Source organism: Danio rerio, chromosome 1, assembly GCF_052040795.2.
Source record: "Danio rerio strain M-AB ecotype USA chromosome 1, GRCz13ab, whole genome shotgun sequence".
Classification (NCBI taxonomy): Eukaryota; Metazoa; Chordata; class Actinopteri; order Cypriniformes; family Danionidae; genus Danio; species Danio rerio.
Window position 1 is genome coordinate 9,326,905 of NC_141021.1, and position 17,412 is coordinate 9,344,316.

General features: G+C 36.4%; 1 protein-coding gene across 2 annotated transcripts; it reads left to right on the forward strand.

Moving 5' to 3' along the window:
- The first annotated feature begins 4,563 nt into the window (after nucleotides 1-4,563).
- Nucleotides 4,564-15,889, forward strand: ptcd1 (pentatricopeptide repeat domain 1). 2 transcript variants are annotated; one of them, XM_087236670.1, is made up of 9 exons: nucleotides 4,564-4,649; nucleotides 4,764-5,127; nucleotides 6,942-7,082; nucleotides 7,194-7,412; nucleotides 9,051-9,152; nucleotides 10,705-11,415; nucleotides 11,753-11,869; nucleotides 14,044-14,226; nucleotides 15,588-15,889. In XM_087236670.1, the coding sequence occupies exons 1-9, from the start codon at nucleotides 4,642-4,644 to the stop codon at nucleotides 15,750-15,752; spliced, it is 2,010 nt and encodes a 669-aa protein (XP_087092796.1). In that variant the 5' UTR covers nucleotides 4,564-4,641; the 3' UTR covers nucleotides 15,753-15,889. The 2 variants fall into 2 exon arrangements, with proteins under 2 accessions (XP_087092796.1, XP_087092795.1); XM_087236669.1 differs by having other exon boundaries at nucleotides 4,564-5,127.
- Nucleotides 15,890-17,412: the final 1,523 nt, after the last annotated feature.

Genomic DNA, 17,412 nt, shown 5'->3' on the forward strand with positions numbered 1-17,412 from the left:
CTAGGTGGTTGCTAGGGTGTCCTGAGTTGTTGCTAGGTGGTTGCTAAGGTGTTGCTAGGTGGTTGCTAGGGTGTCCTGAGTGGTTGCTAGGTGGTTGCTAAGGTGTTGCTAGGCAGTTGCTAGTGTGTCCTGAGAGGTTGCTAGTTGGTTGCTAAGGCATTGCTAGGCAGTTGCTAAGGTGCCCTGAGTGGTTGCTAGGTGGTTGCTAAGGTTTTGCTAGGTGGTTGCTAGGGTGTCCTGAGTGGTTGCTAGGTGGTTGCTAAGGTGTTTCTAGGTGGTTGCTAGGGTATTCTAAGTGGTTGCTAAGGCGTTGCTAGGCGGTTGCTAGGGTGTCCTGAGTGGTTGCTAGGTGGTTGCTAAGGTGTTGCTAGGCGGTTGCTAAGGTGTCCTAAGTGGTTGCTAGGTGGTTGCTAAGGTGTTGCTAGGCTGTTGCTAAGGTGTCCTAAGTGGTTGCTAGGTGGTTGCTAGGGTGTCCTGAGTGGTTGCTAGGTGGTTGCTAAGGTGTTGCTAGGGTGTTCTGAGTGGTTGCTAGGCGGTTGCTAGGGTGTTCTGAGTGGTTGCTAGGTGGTTGCTAAGGTGTTGCTATGCGGTTGCTAGGGTGTTCTGAGTGGTTGCTAGGCGGTTGCTAAGGTGTCCTAAGTGGTTGCTAGGTGGTTGCTAAGGTGTTGCTAGGTGGTTGCTAGGGTATTCTAAGTGGTTGCTAAGGCGTTGCTAGGTGGTTGCTAAGGTGTCCTAAGTGGTTGCTAGGTGGTTGCTAAGGTGCTTCTAGGTGGTTGCTAGGGTATTCTGAGTGGTTGCTAAGGCGTTGCTAGGCGGTTGCTAGGGTGTCCTGAGTGGTCGCTAGGCCCTTACTAAGGCGTTACTAGGCGGTTGCTAGGTGGTTGCTAGGCGGTTGCTAGGGTAATTTTGGTGGTTGCTAGGCAGTTGCTAGGGTACCCTGGGTGGTTACTAGGCAAGCCTCACATACATGCCTGATGAAATATTTATACTTAGTAAGCATTTATAGCAAGTTACAGTACTTGGCTAGTCAATATTAGCTTGTAGCTAGTCAGCGCTAGCATGTGTAGCATATAGGAAGTTCCGTTTGCTAGCATGAGTCAAACTAGCCAATCCCCAAGTCTCTACGATGTTCTGATGCCGAGATATAGCTGTTGATGAATGGTTGCTAGGGTACTCTGTTTTGTTGCTATGGGCGAGGTTACAGAGTGAACTTGAATGTGGTTGGCTGTCCAAGTGAAATGAGCCAACCCCCAAGCCAATAGGACACTGCTAAGCAAAGATATGCATGTAGGCCAGTTATAATGGAAGTCTATGGGACCAGTTTGGGGGCGTGGCTTGTGAGCTTCATTATCATATTGAGATGCTGATTGGTTGTCTGAGTCAGATGAGCCATCCCCCAAGCCAATAGGACACTGCTAAGCAAAGATATGCATGTAGGCCAGTTATAATGGCAGTCTATGGGACCAGTTTGGGGGCGTGGCTTGTGAGCTTCATTATCATACTGAGATGCTGATTGGTTGTCTGAGTCAGATGAGCCATCCCCCAAGTCAAAAGGACACTGCTAAGCAAAGATATGCATGTAGGCCAGTTATAATGGCAGTCTATGGGACCAGTTTGGGGGCGTGGCTTGTGAGCTTCATTATCATATTGAGATGCTCATTGGTTGTCTGAGTCAGATGAGCCCACCCCCATGTCTCTATGACACTCCTATGTAATGTTATAGATGTGTGACCTTTATAATGGAAGTCAATGGGATCTGCAATGGGACATCCCACCCCATGTTAAGTCAATGGGGCACTTATTAAGGGTCTTTAAGTGGTTTGGGGGGGCGTGGCCTGTGAGCTTCAAAATCATAATGAGATGCTGATTGGTTGCCCTAGTCAAATAAGCCAACCCCCAAGTCTGTATGACAGTGCTGTACTTTGATTGACATATGACATTTATAATGGGAGTCAATGTAATGAATGGGAGTCAATGGGCAATGTAAAGTCAATGGGAACCCTTTTGGGACGTCCTACCACCCCAGGGGTACAACCTATACCCCCTTTCAGGGTATGTTCTCACTTAGGCTGCAACCCCCTACAGATGTTGTGAATCCCATATTTCTGTGAAATTCACACTCGGCGCTGTGATTCGTCAAAGTTCGGCTCCATGTAAAGTCAATGGAGACTTTGGGACGTCCTAGCTCCCCAGGGGTACAACATTTACCGCCTTTCGGGGTGTGGTTTGAAGCCTCCTATAACCCTTTCGAGATGTCGCGAATCCCATGTCTCTACGATATTCACTGTTGGCGCTACGGCGATTTCCGGGAATAGTATCTACGAGTGTCTAGAAAATGAATGGGAGTCAATGGGCCAATGTAAGTCAATGGGAGCACTTTGGGACGTCCTAGAGCCCCAGGGGTGCAACTTAAACCCCCTTGCGGGTTATGTTCTCACTTAGGCTGCAACCCCCTACAGATGATGTGAATCCCATATTTCTATGAATTTCACACTTGGTGCTATAATCTGTCAAAGTTTGGCGTAATGTTAAGTCAATGCGTTTTGGGGGGTGGTTTTGGGGCCCCTGCGGGGCCCCAAAACCACCCACCCCTTACAAAAGTCATAGCACACCATTCCCGATAAAGCCGCACGATTTGAGCCCACTTTCAAGGGTCTGGGACGAAAGCTGCGGGACTAGTTACGCGCCGAAAAAGTGTACGGAAGAAGAAGAAGAAGAAGAAGAAGAAGACAGAATAATAAACCACAATAGTAAGAATGGACTTTGCCTAAGGCAAACCCCATTAATAAACCACAATAGTAAGAATGGACTTTGCCTAAGGCAAACCCCATTAATAATATAGTTACTTGCAGATAATGTGATATACTATATTATTCATTCATTCATTCATTCATTCATTTTCTATTCGGCTTAGTCCCTTTATTAATCAGGGGTCGCCACAGTGGAATGAACTGCCAACTTATCTAGCATATGTTTAACGCAACAATGTCCTTCTATCTGCAACCCATTACTGGGAAACACCATACACTCTCATTAACATACACACTATGGCCAATTTTCATTCATTCTTTTCGGCTTAGTCCCTTTATTAATCTGGGGTCGCCACAGCGGAATGAACCACCAACTCATCCAGTATATGTTTTACAAAGCCGATACCCATCCAACCGCAACCCATCTCTGGAAAACATCCATACACACTTGTTCACTCTCATACACTACAGACAATTTAACCTTCTCAATGCACTTATACCGCATGTCTTTGGACTTGTGGGGAAAACCGGAGCATCCAGATGAAACCAGCAACCTTCTTGCTGTGAGACTATTGTGCTATCCACTGCGCCACCATGATGCCCCTATATATTATATTATATTATATTATATTATATTATATTATATTATATTATATTATATTATATTATATTATATTATATTATATTATATTATATTATATTATATTATATTATATACCATTTTATTATATTATACTATATTATATTATATTATATTATATTATATTATATTATATACCATTTTATTATATTATATTATATTATATTATATTTTATATTATATTATATTACTACATACCCTTCTATAAAATCTCTCCTTTTGATAATAATAATAATAGTAATAATGATAAAACTCTATTATTTATACTATTATTTATCCCCCACAATTCAAAGACATGCAGCACAGGTGAATTGGGTAAGCTAAAAATTGTCCGTATTGTATGTGTGTGAATGAGAGTGTATGGGTCTTTCCCAGTGATGGGTTGCAGCTGTACGGGCAAATATTTGCTGGATATGTTGGCAGTTCATTCTGCTGTTGTGACCCCTGATTAATAAAAGGACTAAGCCGAAAAGAAAATGAATGAATGAATTATATGTATACAGAAAAAAAAAACATTTATACTTTACATTTTAAGTAAAATCTCAAAGCGCTATAAAAACCCATAATGAGTTAAAGTTAAAATCAGCTTCCAGCTAAGATTCAGTAAAAACTAGTCATGTAATATTGTCAATCTGACATTGTGGTAATTCAACATTTCCTTATTGAAATATTCTTGTAAATTAATTACTGCCTATAAATGTTTTGTGTCATGATAAATGCATTTTGCAATAAATTATTTCATAATCAAATGTTTTACTTGTAGGCTATATGAATTTTGGTTTAACATTTTTTATACAATAAGTTATTGTATTAAATAATAAATAAATATAATAAAATAATTGTAAACAATATAATAAATAACATCGCGTATAAAAGCAAATTCGTTCATGCATAACACGCAAGAATGAAAAAACTCATTTGTCAGTCAAGTGAAACGTCATTTCAACACCAGATGGCAGCTGCTGTCTTGACAAATCCTACCCAAGTCATACTAATCGATCCCTCTCATCTTTTTTTATTTATTTTGTTTGGTAAATAATACCGTTGCTTCGTTAGACCAAACATTTAGAAAAAAATATGTTTTATTAAATATTTTAACAGCAAATTACAATAAATACGCTAAATATTACGCTCGACGGCTATCTATTAGTAATGTCTTGATAAGCTTTCTTCACAGGGAACATGGCGACTTCCAATGGCAACATCATGTGAGAAATCCTGGCGGCTGTTTATGTTTTGAATGGATTTCAAATGGAGTAGCTAGGTTTTAGTTCACAAATAATGTCCAAAATGTTGCGTTCAGCATTTCAGAGGGGGGTTTTGACACGGAACAGCGGTGTTAATGTTTTAAAGTGCGCTGCTTCATTTTCAAGCCTGCGGAGATCAGCTTTCTGTCCTTCAGAAAGAGTCCAGCAAAAGAACCTGAGATTCTTCAGCGAGTCAGCCACTTTAAGAGCTCCGAAATGGACCGAGAGCAGCAGCTCCATTTCAAACGCATTTGATCACGTGCCTGAGGAAAACAAAGGAGATTCATTTGGCGATTATTCTAGAAAATTTTCCTCCAAACGAATTTTCCGTAAAGCATCAGCAGAGCAGCGGGATCTGAAATACAGAAACCCCGAAGAGGAGGATGATGAGGATCAGAAGCCAGTGGAAAAGTTCAAGTCCAGAACGGGTCGCAGAAACACACCATACTGGTACTTCCTCCAGTGCAAAAGGCTCATCAAAGAGGATAAAGTATGCTCCAAACAATATGTGATTTTAATATCAGTTATCTCTGTTGTGGCTTGATGTAAAGTTGGTTTTATATTCTCACATTCGGACTTCTTAATAATATAATTTCAGAAAAGTGTTTTTTGCAAACTCCAAATAAAGAAATAATTTTAGCAGTCAATGACTATCAAAGTAAATTGTTCACAGTCAATTACTGCTAATGTATTGAAGTAAAGTGGGTTTTGTATTCACACATTCAGACTTTCTCCTTAATTAAAATTATTCTATGCTAAATTCAAAATAGTAAAACCATAAGCAGCCATCAACTACCAAAGTACAAGTTCACAGTAAATAAATGGTGCTAATGTTGTTTTGAAGCCATTTTTACATCTGATTTCATACCGATATTCAAAGTATCATGGTAAACACTATAGGGAGCCTGTCACAAGTTGTCATTGAACGAATGTGCGAATATAAAACCAACTTTACCTTAATTGCTAATGTTGTTTTGAAGTCATAGCCTGCTTTATCAGAAGAATCTTTATTGTCATTAAGATGCAACGAAATTTGTGTTTGCCCCTCCTTACTCTGTGCAATTCCTAATTGTCTAAAACAACCACAATATTTGCAAAAAGAGATTATATCAAAAGTAAAAAGACAACAACAATGGTAATGATAGTGATAACTGTGCATAGAAAGTGACAAGTGCATTTTTAGAAGCTAAAGTTCACACACACACACGCACACACACACAATATGCGATTTCAGATAATTCAAAGTACAATAAAGGTGCCAAGTTGTCACTGTTCAAAAATGAGCGAATGTGCGAAAATAAAACCAACATTACATCATTCTTTTGTGGCTGTATTATGGTGGAGTATCAGCAGTTGTATTTATTGTGGAAAAACAACTGAATGTGCATTGTAGTGTACTTCAAATCTCAAAAGTATATTAATAATGTACTTGCATTTAATGTGATTTCACCAAATCAATGACCTCTAAAGTATACCAATGTTTTGCGGCTTAAAAGTGCCATTTGTTGTAATATCATTTTAAACTTGTAAATATTTTTGAGACATGGAAAAAAAAACACTGTTTTATTAATCTTATTTATTGATGGAGTAGTTCACCCAAAAATTGTCACATCATTCACTTGTGCCAAACATGTTTGAGTTATTGATGAACACAAAAGAACCATTGAGTTCCATATTATTATTGGTTATCAGTTTCCAACATTCTTTAAAATATCTTCTCTGTGTTTAGCAGATTAAAGAAACTAATAAAGATTAAGAACTACTTGATGAGGAGTAAATAGTGAGCACACTTTAATTTTTGGTTGAATCTTTAGTTATGTACACTTTTTATGATGTGCTAAACCTAGTAAAGCACGTGATTATAAATGTACTGTGTATTTGGGGTTAGAATTAAAGTGAATATGTTTTTTTAATTTATGAAAGGACTCGTTTAGTTAAGTTATGCTTTATTAAAAAAATTAATTTGTTATATTTTTAGGGGATTTTATGATGGCGTTTTTAAAAATATATACATTTCTAGCATTGCCCTGAATCTTGAATGCATTGGGGCTCATACTTAAATTTAGTCTCAATTGTTTTTAGCCTTTTTTTCTTTTCAAACTTGGCTGACTATGAATAATGTAGAAAACAAAGTGAAAAGTAAAATCAAAAGTTATAGAAGTTGAAAAATGCTTTTTTAAAGAAGGTTTTTAAGTTTGAGGTTGAAATCTGATGAATTACCTTGCAGTAAAAACATGGGGTTGAGTGCAGCACCAAATGTATTCCCTTCAAATAAACAATACACCCTTTCTGTTTTCCCTCTAGCTGGCTGAGGCATTAGTTATGTTTGAGGCTGAAATGCTCAAAGGTGAGCGGTTGCAGCCTGAGGAATTCAATTACACCGTTCTCATCGGTGGATGTGGACGCGTGGGATACCTAAAGAAAGCCTTCCAGCTGTACAATAATGTAAGATAGCAGTGCACACTTCACATTATGATGATCCTTGATGTGCATATTCCATTCAACTGAACACTTTATCTGTAATTAACCTTATTTGTATGATAAATTATGGCTCAGATGAAGAAGCGAAGCATAGAGCCGTCAGATGCGACATACACCGCCCTGTTCAACGCTTGTGCCGAGTCACCATGGAAACAGTCAGGGCTGGAACAGGCACTGAAGCTCAAACAGGAGCTCCTCAAGAAGAACATCGCTCTCTCTGCCATCACCCAGCATGCTTTGCTCAAAACAGTCGCTCTTGCTGGAGATCTGCAGTCATGCTTTCAGCTTCTGCGAGTAAGAACTGATTTCAACTGTATTTCAATATGCAGGGTTCTCACGGGTCAGGGGATTTCTGCAATATAATGGAAATTTAAATGGTTTATTCCAAACATTGATAATCAGGGGGATTTTTTTTCATGGGATATCAGAGATTTTGGTTTGTCGCTTTAAATTTTAGTTTATATTTATCAAAGTGTATTTTGTATGCCGTGCAGTTTACGCTTGTTAGGTTTGGGCTTTTTTTTTTTTAGCTTTTATCAGCTAGGAATGTCAAAACGAACGCTAACATGTCCGGATATTGTAAATTTTAAGGTATTTGGCTTCAGCTTTTTTTTTGACTGAAGACTGGGTGTTGAAGTGACAACAGAAAAGCTAAATGTAAAGTTTGTAAAACTACTATTGAGCTTACAAATATGGGAGAGCGAGCATGTCACAGCTAAGGCAAGGCAAGGCAAGGCAAGTTTATTTATATAGCACATTTCATACACAGTGGCAATTCAAAGTGCTTTACATAAACAGGAATAAAAAAGACAAGTTTAGGAAAATAAAATGCAGACAATAAAAATTATTAAAAACAGATAAAAACAAATTAAAATGAGTTAAAATAGGTTATAAAAGAATGAAAAAGAAAACGAAAAACATAATAGTGCGATCTGTCGGACGCAGCACAGTGCCCATTCAGTAAAGGCACAGCTAAACAGATGTGTTTTCAGTCTTGATTTGAATGTGCCTAATGTTGGAGCACATCTGATCATTTCTGGAAGCTGATTCCAGCAGCAAGGGGCGTAGTGGCTGAAGGCAGATTCACCCTGCTTAGACTGAACTCTTGGAACTTCTAGTTTATATGATCCTAAAGATCTGAGTGATCTGTTAGGTTTGTATTCAGTGAGCATATCTGTAATGTATTGAGGTCCTTGGCCATTTAGTGATTTATAGACCAGTAATAATACTTTAAAATCTATTCTGAATGTAACTGGCAGCCAGTGTAGAGACCTGAGGACAGGTGTGATGTGCTCTGATTTCCTGCTTCTGGTCAGAATTCTGGCTGCAGCATTCTGGATGAGCTGCAAGTGTCTGACTGTCTTTTTGGGAAGGCCAGTGAGGAGGCCATTACAGTAATCCACCCTGCTGCTGATAAAGGCATGAACAAGTTTCTCTAAATCTTCACTAGAAACAAAGCATCTGATTCTTGCTATGTTTTTGAGATGATAGTATGCTGATTTACTGACTGCTTTGACATGACTGTTGAAACTCAGATCTGACTCCAGCGTCAGATCTACACAAAAAGCAAGTACTACCTCAGATTAGTTTTTTCTAAATCTGAGGTAAATAATTATCCAGTGTTGTTCTTATAGTGGGTATTAAAACCATTTAAATGTTATGTTATTATTGTAACATTATTATTATTATTATTACAAACTCAATAGTGGGCTTGTTTTTTAATTCAAAATATGTCATGGACACTCAGCCTTTTAGTCAGTGAAAATTAAAGAAAAGGAAATTGAGTGGGAACCATGAATATGCCATTGATTTATACAGTTATTATATTGATATAATAATGTATATTATTATATATACAGTGATATTATTATATAATAATGTATATAATATATACAGTGACATTATTTGCTTTGTGTGTTAATACATGTATAGGAGATGCTTCAGAATGGCCAACCAATCACACAAGAGACATTTCAGTATCTGCTGATCAGCTGTGTGAATGACAAGCAGCATGGGTTCAGACTGGCTTTACAGGTACATACACACACCTACTGACTAGAAACAACAGCTAATTGTGGGCATTTATTGATAGTCTTGTAATTGTTCTTGTCGGCTGGCAGCTAGCTCTCTGCAACTCTCATGGTCACCAACCGAAGCTAAGCAGCGATTTGGGAGACTATTTGGAAAGCTTGGTTGCTGTTGGAAGTGGTGTTAGTGAGACTAGCAGGGGCGCTCAACCTACAGTCTGTGTGGGTCCTAACACCCCTAGTATATTGATGGGCACTCTATATTGCTCAGTGAGCACCGTCTGTAAACTGAGGTCCTGACTCTCTGTGGTCGGTAATAATCCCAGAATGTCCTTTGAAAAAGAGTAAGGGTTTAACCCCGGCATTCTGGCCAAATTTGCCCACTGGCCTCGGTCCATCATATTCTCCTAACCATCCCCATATAAAAATTGGCTAATTTGGCTTCATCATACTGTCTCCTTTCCATCAATCAGCTGGTGTGTGGTGTGTGGTCTGCCATAGTATGGCTGCCGTCATGTCATTCAGGTGGATGAGAATATTCCTCCTAAAAATGTGTAAAGCACTTTGAGTGTCCAGAAAAGCGATATATTATTGTCGTTGTTGTTGTTTTAACTGTGCAACCTGACATTTTCTATTATTTTACTCATTTTACAAAAGAAAAAAACAAATTACTAAATGTGTGATCATTACAGTTTATGATACTATAATTCTCAATATAAAAGCAAGTAGTTAAATAATATCACATGATATAGAAATTATATATACAAGTAGTACATAATTAATGTATATAAATAATATCACACAAGGTAAAGTGCCATTTTGTCAGAAATCTATGATTTTTAATCGTAAATTTGATATTAATTTTGTAAAACAGTTCTTAAACAAGAACTTAATATTGAGGGAGAAAAATAAAAAAGGTCAGGAGAGGTTTTTCTTCAATGTAAAAAATCTTGCGATGCAATGCAAGAGTTAAATTCAGGTGTGCACACGTTTCATTTCCTGACTTCAACTTATACAGGCAGCCGAAATTAACAGGTGGACTTTAGTGAAATTCAACACTTGTCAATCATTGTCCAGTCCTTCATTGGCCGCACCCATACATACGTCTTCTTTTTGTATGAATTCTCTGCACAACATTAAACACCCAAACCTTTTTCAACTGCACATATTCTGTGCTCACAGGAAGATTCATTGCAGAGTTAATTTTGGACAATCAGCTTCATCTACTTCTGCAAAAATGCTTTATTAATATGCAGAGCAAAACACCTCAATGGAAGAAGTTCAGTTAATATTTCATCTTACACAATGCAAATACAATTGTTTATGAACAAAAATAATAAACGATGCATTCCTTTTTCTCAACACAGGCCATTAAGAGGATTCTAACTACTGTTAATAATATTATTTATACAAATGTCTGATTAAAACATCTACAAACAAATGCATTCATTCATTTCCCTAGCACAGTTCATCAGTTCAGAGAGATCAGTGGATCTGTACATACAGTTTTAGCAAAAAATCCTCTTAAAGTCTTTTAATTATTGTCGTTAATTTTATAGGTGTGGCACCAGATGCTTAATATTGGAATAAAACCAGATGCTCAAAATTACAACATACTCCTGCGGGCTGCACGGGATTGTGGGATAGGTGATCCCAATCTGGCTTCTGCAATATTACTGAAGAGACCAGAAGATGAGGCAAACCCAAAAATCACAAGTGGAAGAAAAAGCCGCAGAGCAAAAGTCAAAGCGGAGACGTCGTGTCAGCACTTAGATATCGATGCATTTGAGAACGAGTTATTTGTAGATACACAAACACAGAGACTTGGACTAACCAAAGAGAGTGAGTTGAAGGAAAAAGATCAAAGTATAAAAGACGCATCTCAAGATGAGACTCAAATGCTGCCTGTATCATCAAGCGGCTCTCTGACCTGTCAATCAGAATTATCAGCACACAGCTCCAGTTTGCCAAACCTCTTGGAGCCCAGAACTTGCCACTCAAGTGTGGTCGCCTTGGGGTCTGTGAATAGTGCTTCCGATAGACTTGCTCTCATTGGAAATCTTGAAGGCTTTTTGGAGAAAATGGCCAAAGATGGACAGAAGCCCAACATTAAAACCATCACACTGTTGGCTGATGTCATGGAAGCTGGCAGCCAATCAGTGCAGAGTTTGATTGATGTGGCCAAAAGGAGTCACGTCAAGCTGGATGTGCCGTTCTTTAACACTGTGATCAAAAGGGTGGCCAAGGCTGGAGACTTGGATGGCGCTAAGGTTAGAAATACATTATAAAGATACAGTTATGGTGCTGTTAAATAATATAATCATGTTTTCCTGTTGCCTAACATAGATATAACCACCTGTCTAGGCATGGGCTGGTATAAGATTCTGACGGTATGATAACCTTGGATAAAAATATCACGTATTACGGTATTGCGATCATTGTTAAAATGTTATACAAACACTCAAAAAAAATTACCTTCTTAAAACATGCAGAAAAAGCAAAGCAAAGCACAAACTGATAATAGGTGTTCCTTTAATGCAATGTCTGTTGGTTTTGATAAAAGCGTCTGCCAAATGCATAAATGTTTACTGCTTGCTCTTTCTTCAGGCTGTAAAAGCTCTTATGGTTGACAGAGGTCTGGTCGCGAACGCTCAGACGTTCTGTAGTATTGCTTTGGCCTGCCGAAGAGAGGAAGATGCAATGCAACTCTTTACAGATATGGAGGTATGCAAACCCGTTTCATCTTTTAATTTATACTTGTCACTGGCATAGCTGAATAATAAGAGTTCAGTTCATAAAGATGACATACCATGAGCCTCAAACACTATTGTTTCCTCGTTCTAATGTAAATCCTGTGAGTGTAAAATCATAGGCCAATTGGGACAAAGCACTGACAATCTCTGACGATCCACACAGGATCATTAGTGTATGCCCCTGGCAGCGTCCGTTTGGCCAGAATGTTTCTTAGACTACAAAAATGATATTTTCCCCCTAATTTTTTTAAATAATTTTTTAGAGGTTTTTCACCTTTATTATGATTAAACAGTAGCGATTTTCAGACAGGAAAGCATTGGGAGCAAAGAAAGGGGAAGGATCGGCAAAGGACCTCGAGACGGGAATCGAACTCGGGTCGCCATGAGCACGTCGATGCTAATATTTTGGCACACAATACCATTAGGCTACTTGTGCCAACTTTTACCTTAATTTTTAAGTTAATCCAAGCTTGTATAATACTAACTATATATGTGGGACTCTTATTTTGAAAACGAGATGACCGTTATAGAACTCTCAGGTAATATACGCAGACATATAGGATCTCATCTTATTATAGCTCGTCATCAGAATGCAAAATTTGGGAAAGATGGTGTTGCAAATATTTGAGAACTCTTTATTTAATTCTTTATTAAGACCTGTTGGTTTTTCTCAATGTGCGTATTATACATTGACGATCGAGGGGGTCAACTTTTTTTGCTATTAGTAATACATGCTTCGGTGAATCAAATTAATGAATGCATTAAAATTACATCTAATTTATTAATAAAATGTATACAGTTTCAGTGTTTTGAGGGATATATAGTGACTATTTTAGAGGTTACTGTAGGTCAAACTATACAAATTATGTCTAATTTTTCTTATTTTAGGCTAAATGCAGATATACACACCTAATTTACAAGAAACAGGTTTTGTGAATACTTCAGATGTCTGTCAGTGCTCTAAAACTGCCAGTTTCAGACTGTTGAATGAAAACTTTCCTAGCATTGATTGGAACATTAGGTATTCACAATGCTATAAACCATTACAGGGCATCAAATGTCTATACAATATACTATACATTTTTAATTATTAATATTTAAGATATAGATCAGAGAGCAGAGAAAGCTATCTCTTGTTAAGAGCATCCCCATGCATCTTGTTATGGTGTCTTTTCAAGGGGGATCAAGAGTTAATTAGGGGTGTCAATCCCCCTAAACCCCCCTGTAATTCGCACCTTGGTTGTTCTGCAGTCAAACAGCATCTTCAAGAAGTCTAAGTATAACAAGTCTTGTCTATTATATGTTTTAAGAAAATGGCTAAACAAAGCATGCAAATGAAGTACTGGAGTCAGAAATATGAACCGCATTTCCCAGCCCTAATCTCATCAGCATAATAGTTCCCGTTCACATGCATACGTGTTAATTCAATCAACCAATTGAGACATCGCCCCTTAGTCAGGAAGTGCATAGTTAGACAATAGTTAAATGTCTTCAACACTTGGCCTGCTATAGTGTTTGAATGAAATGAGATTTATCAAAACCCAAAGGATATATCACTGTTAATTTGAATGTAGATTATATACATTTATGTCAACAATGGATTATAAATTTATTCAGCATCCATGACCTGTTTAACTGTATGTTTTCTTAGTTTAACATGTGTATTGTGAAATGTTTTATAGTGAGGCAACAAACACACGTAGACTGCTGAATTTAAGTGTTTAATGCACGCTAATGCACCATGTCATATTACTCAGCTCATGTGATTTCTTTTTTATTTAATTTTTTTTGTTATTGAAAGGCCAAAATAAGCTAAACTCTGAAGGTTGACCATTCCAAATATGGTCAAAACTGAACTTTTCGTTCTAGGGGTCATTTATATATATATATATATATATATATATATATATATATATATATATATATATATATATATATATATATATATATATATATATTTATATATATATATATATTTTTATATATATATATATATATATATATATATATATATATATATATATATATATAGTGTGTAGAGAATTTGTGCTCCTACTTAAGCCACTTAAGCCAATTTAACATATTGATTGAATTATATGGCTCGTTTTAATGTGTTTAAAGATTACAATTTTCAATTTTTTGCAGGCTTGTGGAATTGTACCGAATGCTCATATATACAGTGCTCTGATCAGCCAAGGACTGAAGCGTTTGGACTACGCGTATCTGCATGAACTTCTCAAACACATGCACAAAATGCAGGTGCCGCCCAATGAGGTCATCATCAGACAGCTGGAGTTTGCATCTCAATATCCTCCATCATATGACAAGGTTAGAGACTCATATAACTTAGAGATACATTAAACCAGTGGTTCTCGAACTCTTTTTACCAATTACCACCTCAGAAAAAAATTTGTCTCTCTAAGTACCACCATAATGACCAGTATTAAAGTATAGTAGCGTAAAAGACCTAATTAGGCAACTACAGCTCTGCACAGTTCAAAAACTAGGAAGATAATTATTCAGATAATTTAATATTGTCAGCCACTTTAAACATTATAAATAGTTTAAACATTAACACTGCACTGTGCTTACAAGTAAACAAAAAAATGTTTTAATTAAATGTGCTTCTAAAAGTTAATTAAAAAGGGTACTGTTCTTAAAAAGTAAAAAGAAACTGCTGTACTTCAATCTAAAGCATTATCATATAGTAGCCTATTCACCAAAACCTGGAAATGTTTCCTAGACCTCATAAATATAGGCTATGTCATCATATGTAAAAATCTTTTTGATAAATATTTTAAATAGATATTGCCTATATATATATGACTTAATTGTATATTTTTGAAATCTAAACATTAAATTGTATTTTAAATATATGATTTAGATTTACATATTTAAATAAGAAATTAGATCTGCTTACTGCGCCTTACAGTAGGCTTTGTGTGTCAGAAAAGCAAGTCATTAAACCATACCATTGGGATATAAAAATACGGGATACGTCCCCAACAACCGCTACAAATATGGGGAGGAGATTGGCTTCAAATTAGAGAGAATACATAACAAACATTAGAAAATGTAAAATAAAATAAAAGGTTTAGCCTATTAAAATCAATTTACTGATCACATCAGTGTTATCATATGCGTCAAAGGGTTAAAATTGTGTTCATTTTTTACTTTAATTATTCATCAACTTCTCCGCATACCACTAGAAGGAAGCCTTGTTTACCACTTGTGGTACACATACCACAGTTTGAGAACCACTGCATTAAACAACTTGGTGTGTGTGAAATATAATTCAGGTTAGTTACTTAAATTTATAAGTTGGTTAACTTCTAAGATGAATGGTTTTTTGCATTTTAATTTGATTTCTAAAGTTTTATGTGACACTAGATACTGAAATAATTACAGCATTGGCATCTTATTAAATTACAGTGTTACTGGTTTTATTACCAGTATTAATGGTAATATTATCATTTTTCAACATTTGTTGTGTATTAGTGTATTTTTAGCAAATAAATGCTAAATGATAAAAATAAAATGATTAAAATAAATGATTTTATATGTAATCTTTATATTACATAATATTTTGCAGTGAATGTTTTTTTTTTTTACATGTTATTGACCTGTCACCAGGCTTTTTCTTGTTCTTTTATGGATTAATTATGCTTGGTTTCTCTTCTTTACTGTAGTTAAAATCACAAAACGTATACCTGGACAGGATTGATGGCTTTCGTGGGTTTTACAAGGAATGGCTGGAGTTCATGCCTGGCCAGGAAACCCCGCACCCCTGGGCCAAGTATCAGTCACCGAAACCAGAGTCAAATCAAGATGGAGTAAAACAAGTTTCAGAATAAATCTTGACTCAATTGAGCTTGAAGTTATACATGTAAAGGTTGCCTGACCTTAATTGTGAATGTATCTAAGGCTGATTTTGAATATGTCTGATAATAATTGTACATTTGTTTTGTATATATTAAACATTTGTATTTAATATTAGGCTATATTGTTTTATTTGTAAGACAAAAATACAAAAGTGGGGACGCAGTGGCACAGTATGTAGTGCTGTCCCCTCACAGCAAGAAGGTTGCTGGTTCGAGCCTCGGCTGGGTCAGTTGGCATTTCTGTGTGGAGTTTCCATGTTTTCCCTGCATTTGCTTGGGTTTCCTCCGGGTGCTCCGGTTTCCCCCACAGTCCAAAAGACATGCGGTAGATGAATAAACTAAATTGGCCATAGTGTATGAGTGTGTATGGGTGTTTCCAAGTACTTGGTTGCAGCTGGAAGGGCATCCACTGTGTAAAACATATGTTGGATAAGTTGGCGGTTCATTCCGCTGTGGCAACCCCTGATGAATAAAGGGACTAAGCTGATGGAAAATGAATGAATAAGATAATATTCATGAGTTTTTGATGTAACTTATTGTGATTTTTTTTATATTGAATTTTCTTTCAAATTCAAGATTTGTTTTGCATAAAATATAAATACCATATTCGAGGAAGCAATATTTGCTGTATATAACCATGATTTTCAATCACAGAAATTGTAAAAAATTAAAGGAAATCATTGAAATCAAACGTTAATTACTCGAACCCATGCCTAATAGAAGAGCGGAGGGTACAAAGTAACACAGGGTAAAATGTAACGCAGAGTTTTAAGGTATTCGCTCAGGGTTAACCATGACATGCTTCAGTAGTTTTCACCACAGTGTGTTGGCAGACGTTTTCCTGCCAATTGTTGAAAAAGTTTGGCAAAATTTGGATGAGAAACCATTTTCGTTGCATGAAAGTATTTTCTATTACAGTCATTTTTTTTTATTTAAAACAATCTGTAAAAGTATGTACATAAAATCTTGTTGTGATCACCGTCTTCTAGGCTAAATGAGGGAACCATTTAGAAAGATGTAAAAAAATAAACAGTGACTGCAAGTCAGTTTTAAAGAAAACAGGACAAAGCGGAGTTAGTTGTTACAGGGTGTCACAATTAAGCCACACACTGTTGGACAACAATTAAAGAAACACAACATTTTTATTTTTATTTTTATTTTGAGTGTAATGTTAAAAACTGTATATATAAATAAAATTGATAGAAAAAGTAATTTTATTGCTAATAATGCAAATAAATGCATTGTATAATAATGGATAATAATGCAATAAATCCATATTATAGTGTATAATAATGCTAATCAATCCAAATGTGTTTATCCAATACATAAATAAATAAACATACTGTGTAGAATAAAAAAATAGCTACTGAGGAAATATAGTAACTATTTAAAGTAAACTGAATTTAAATTAATTGTGTGAAATTTGCCTTTTTAAGCATGTGTTACTATTAACACAAGTACAGTTACAGGTGGGGTAAATAGTAGCATTTGTACTCCTGGCACTTTTGGCAAAACTGCATAGAATCCACAGGTCCGGCAATCATACATCCAGTGCTCATTTGTTGTTGTTTGTTTAATTTCATTACTTTGTTCATTATTTGGCCAAAACCCAAATGTGTTACTTTGTGCCATG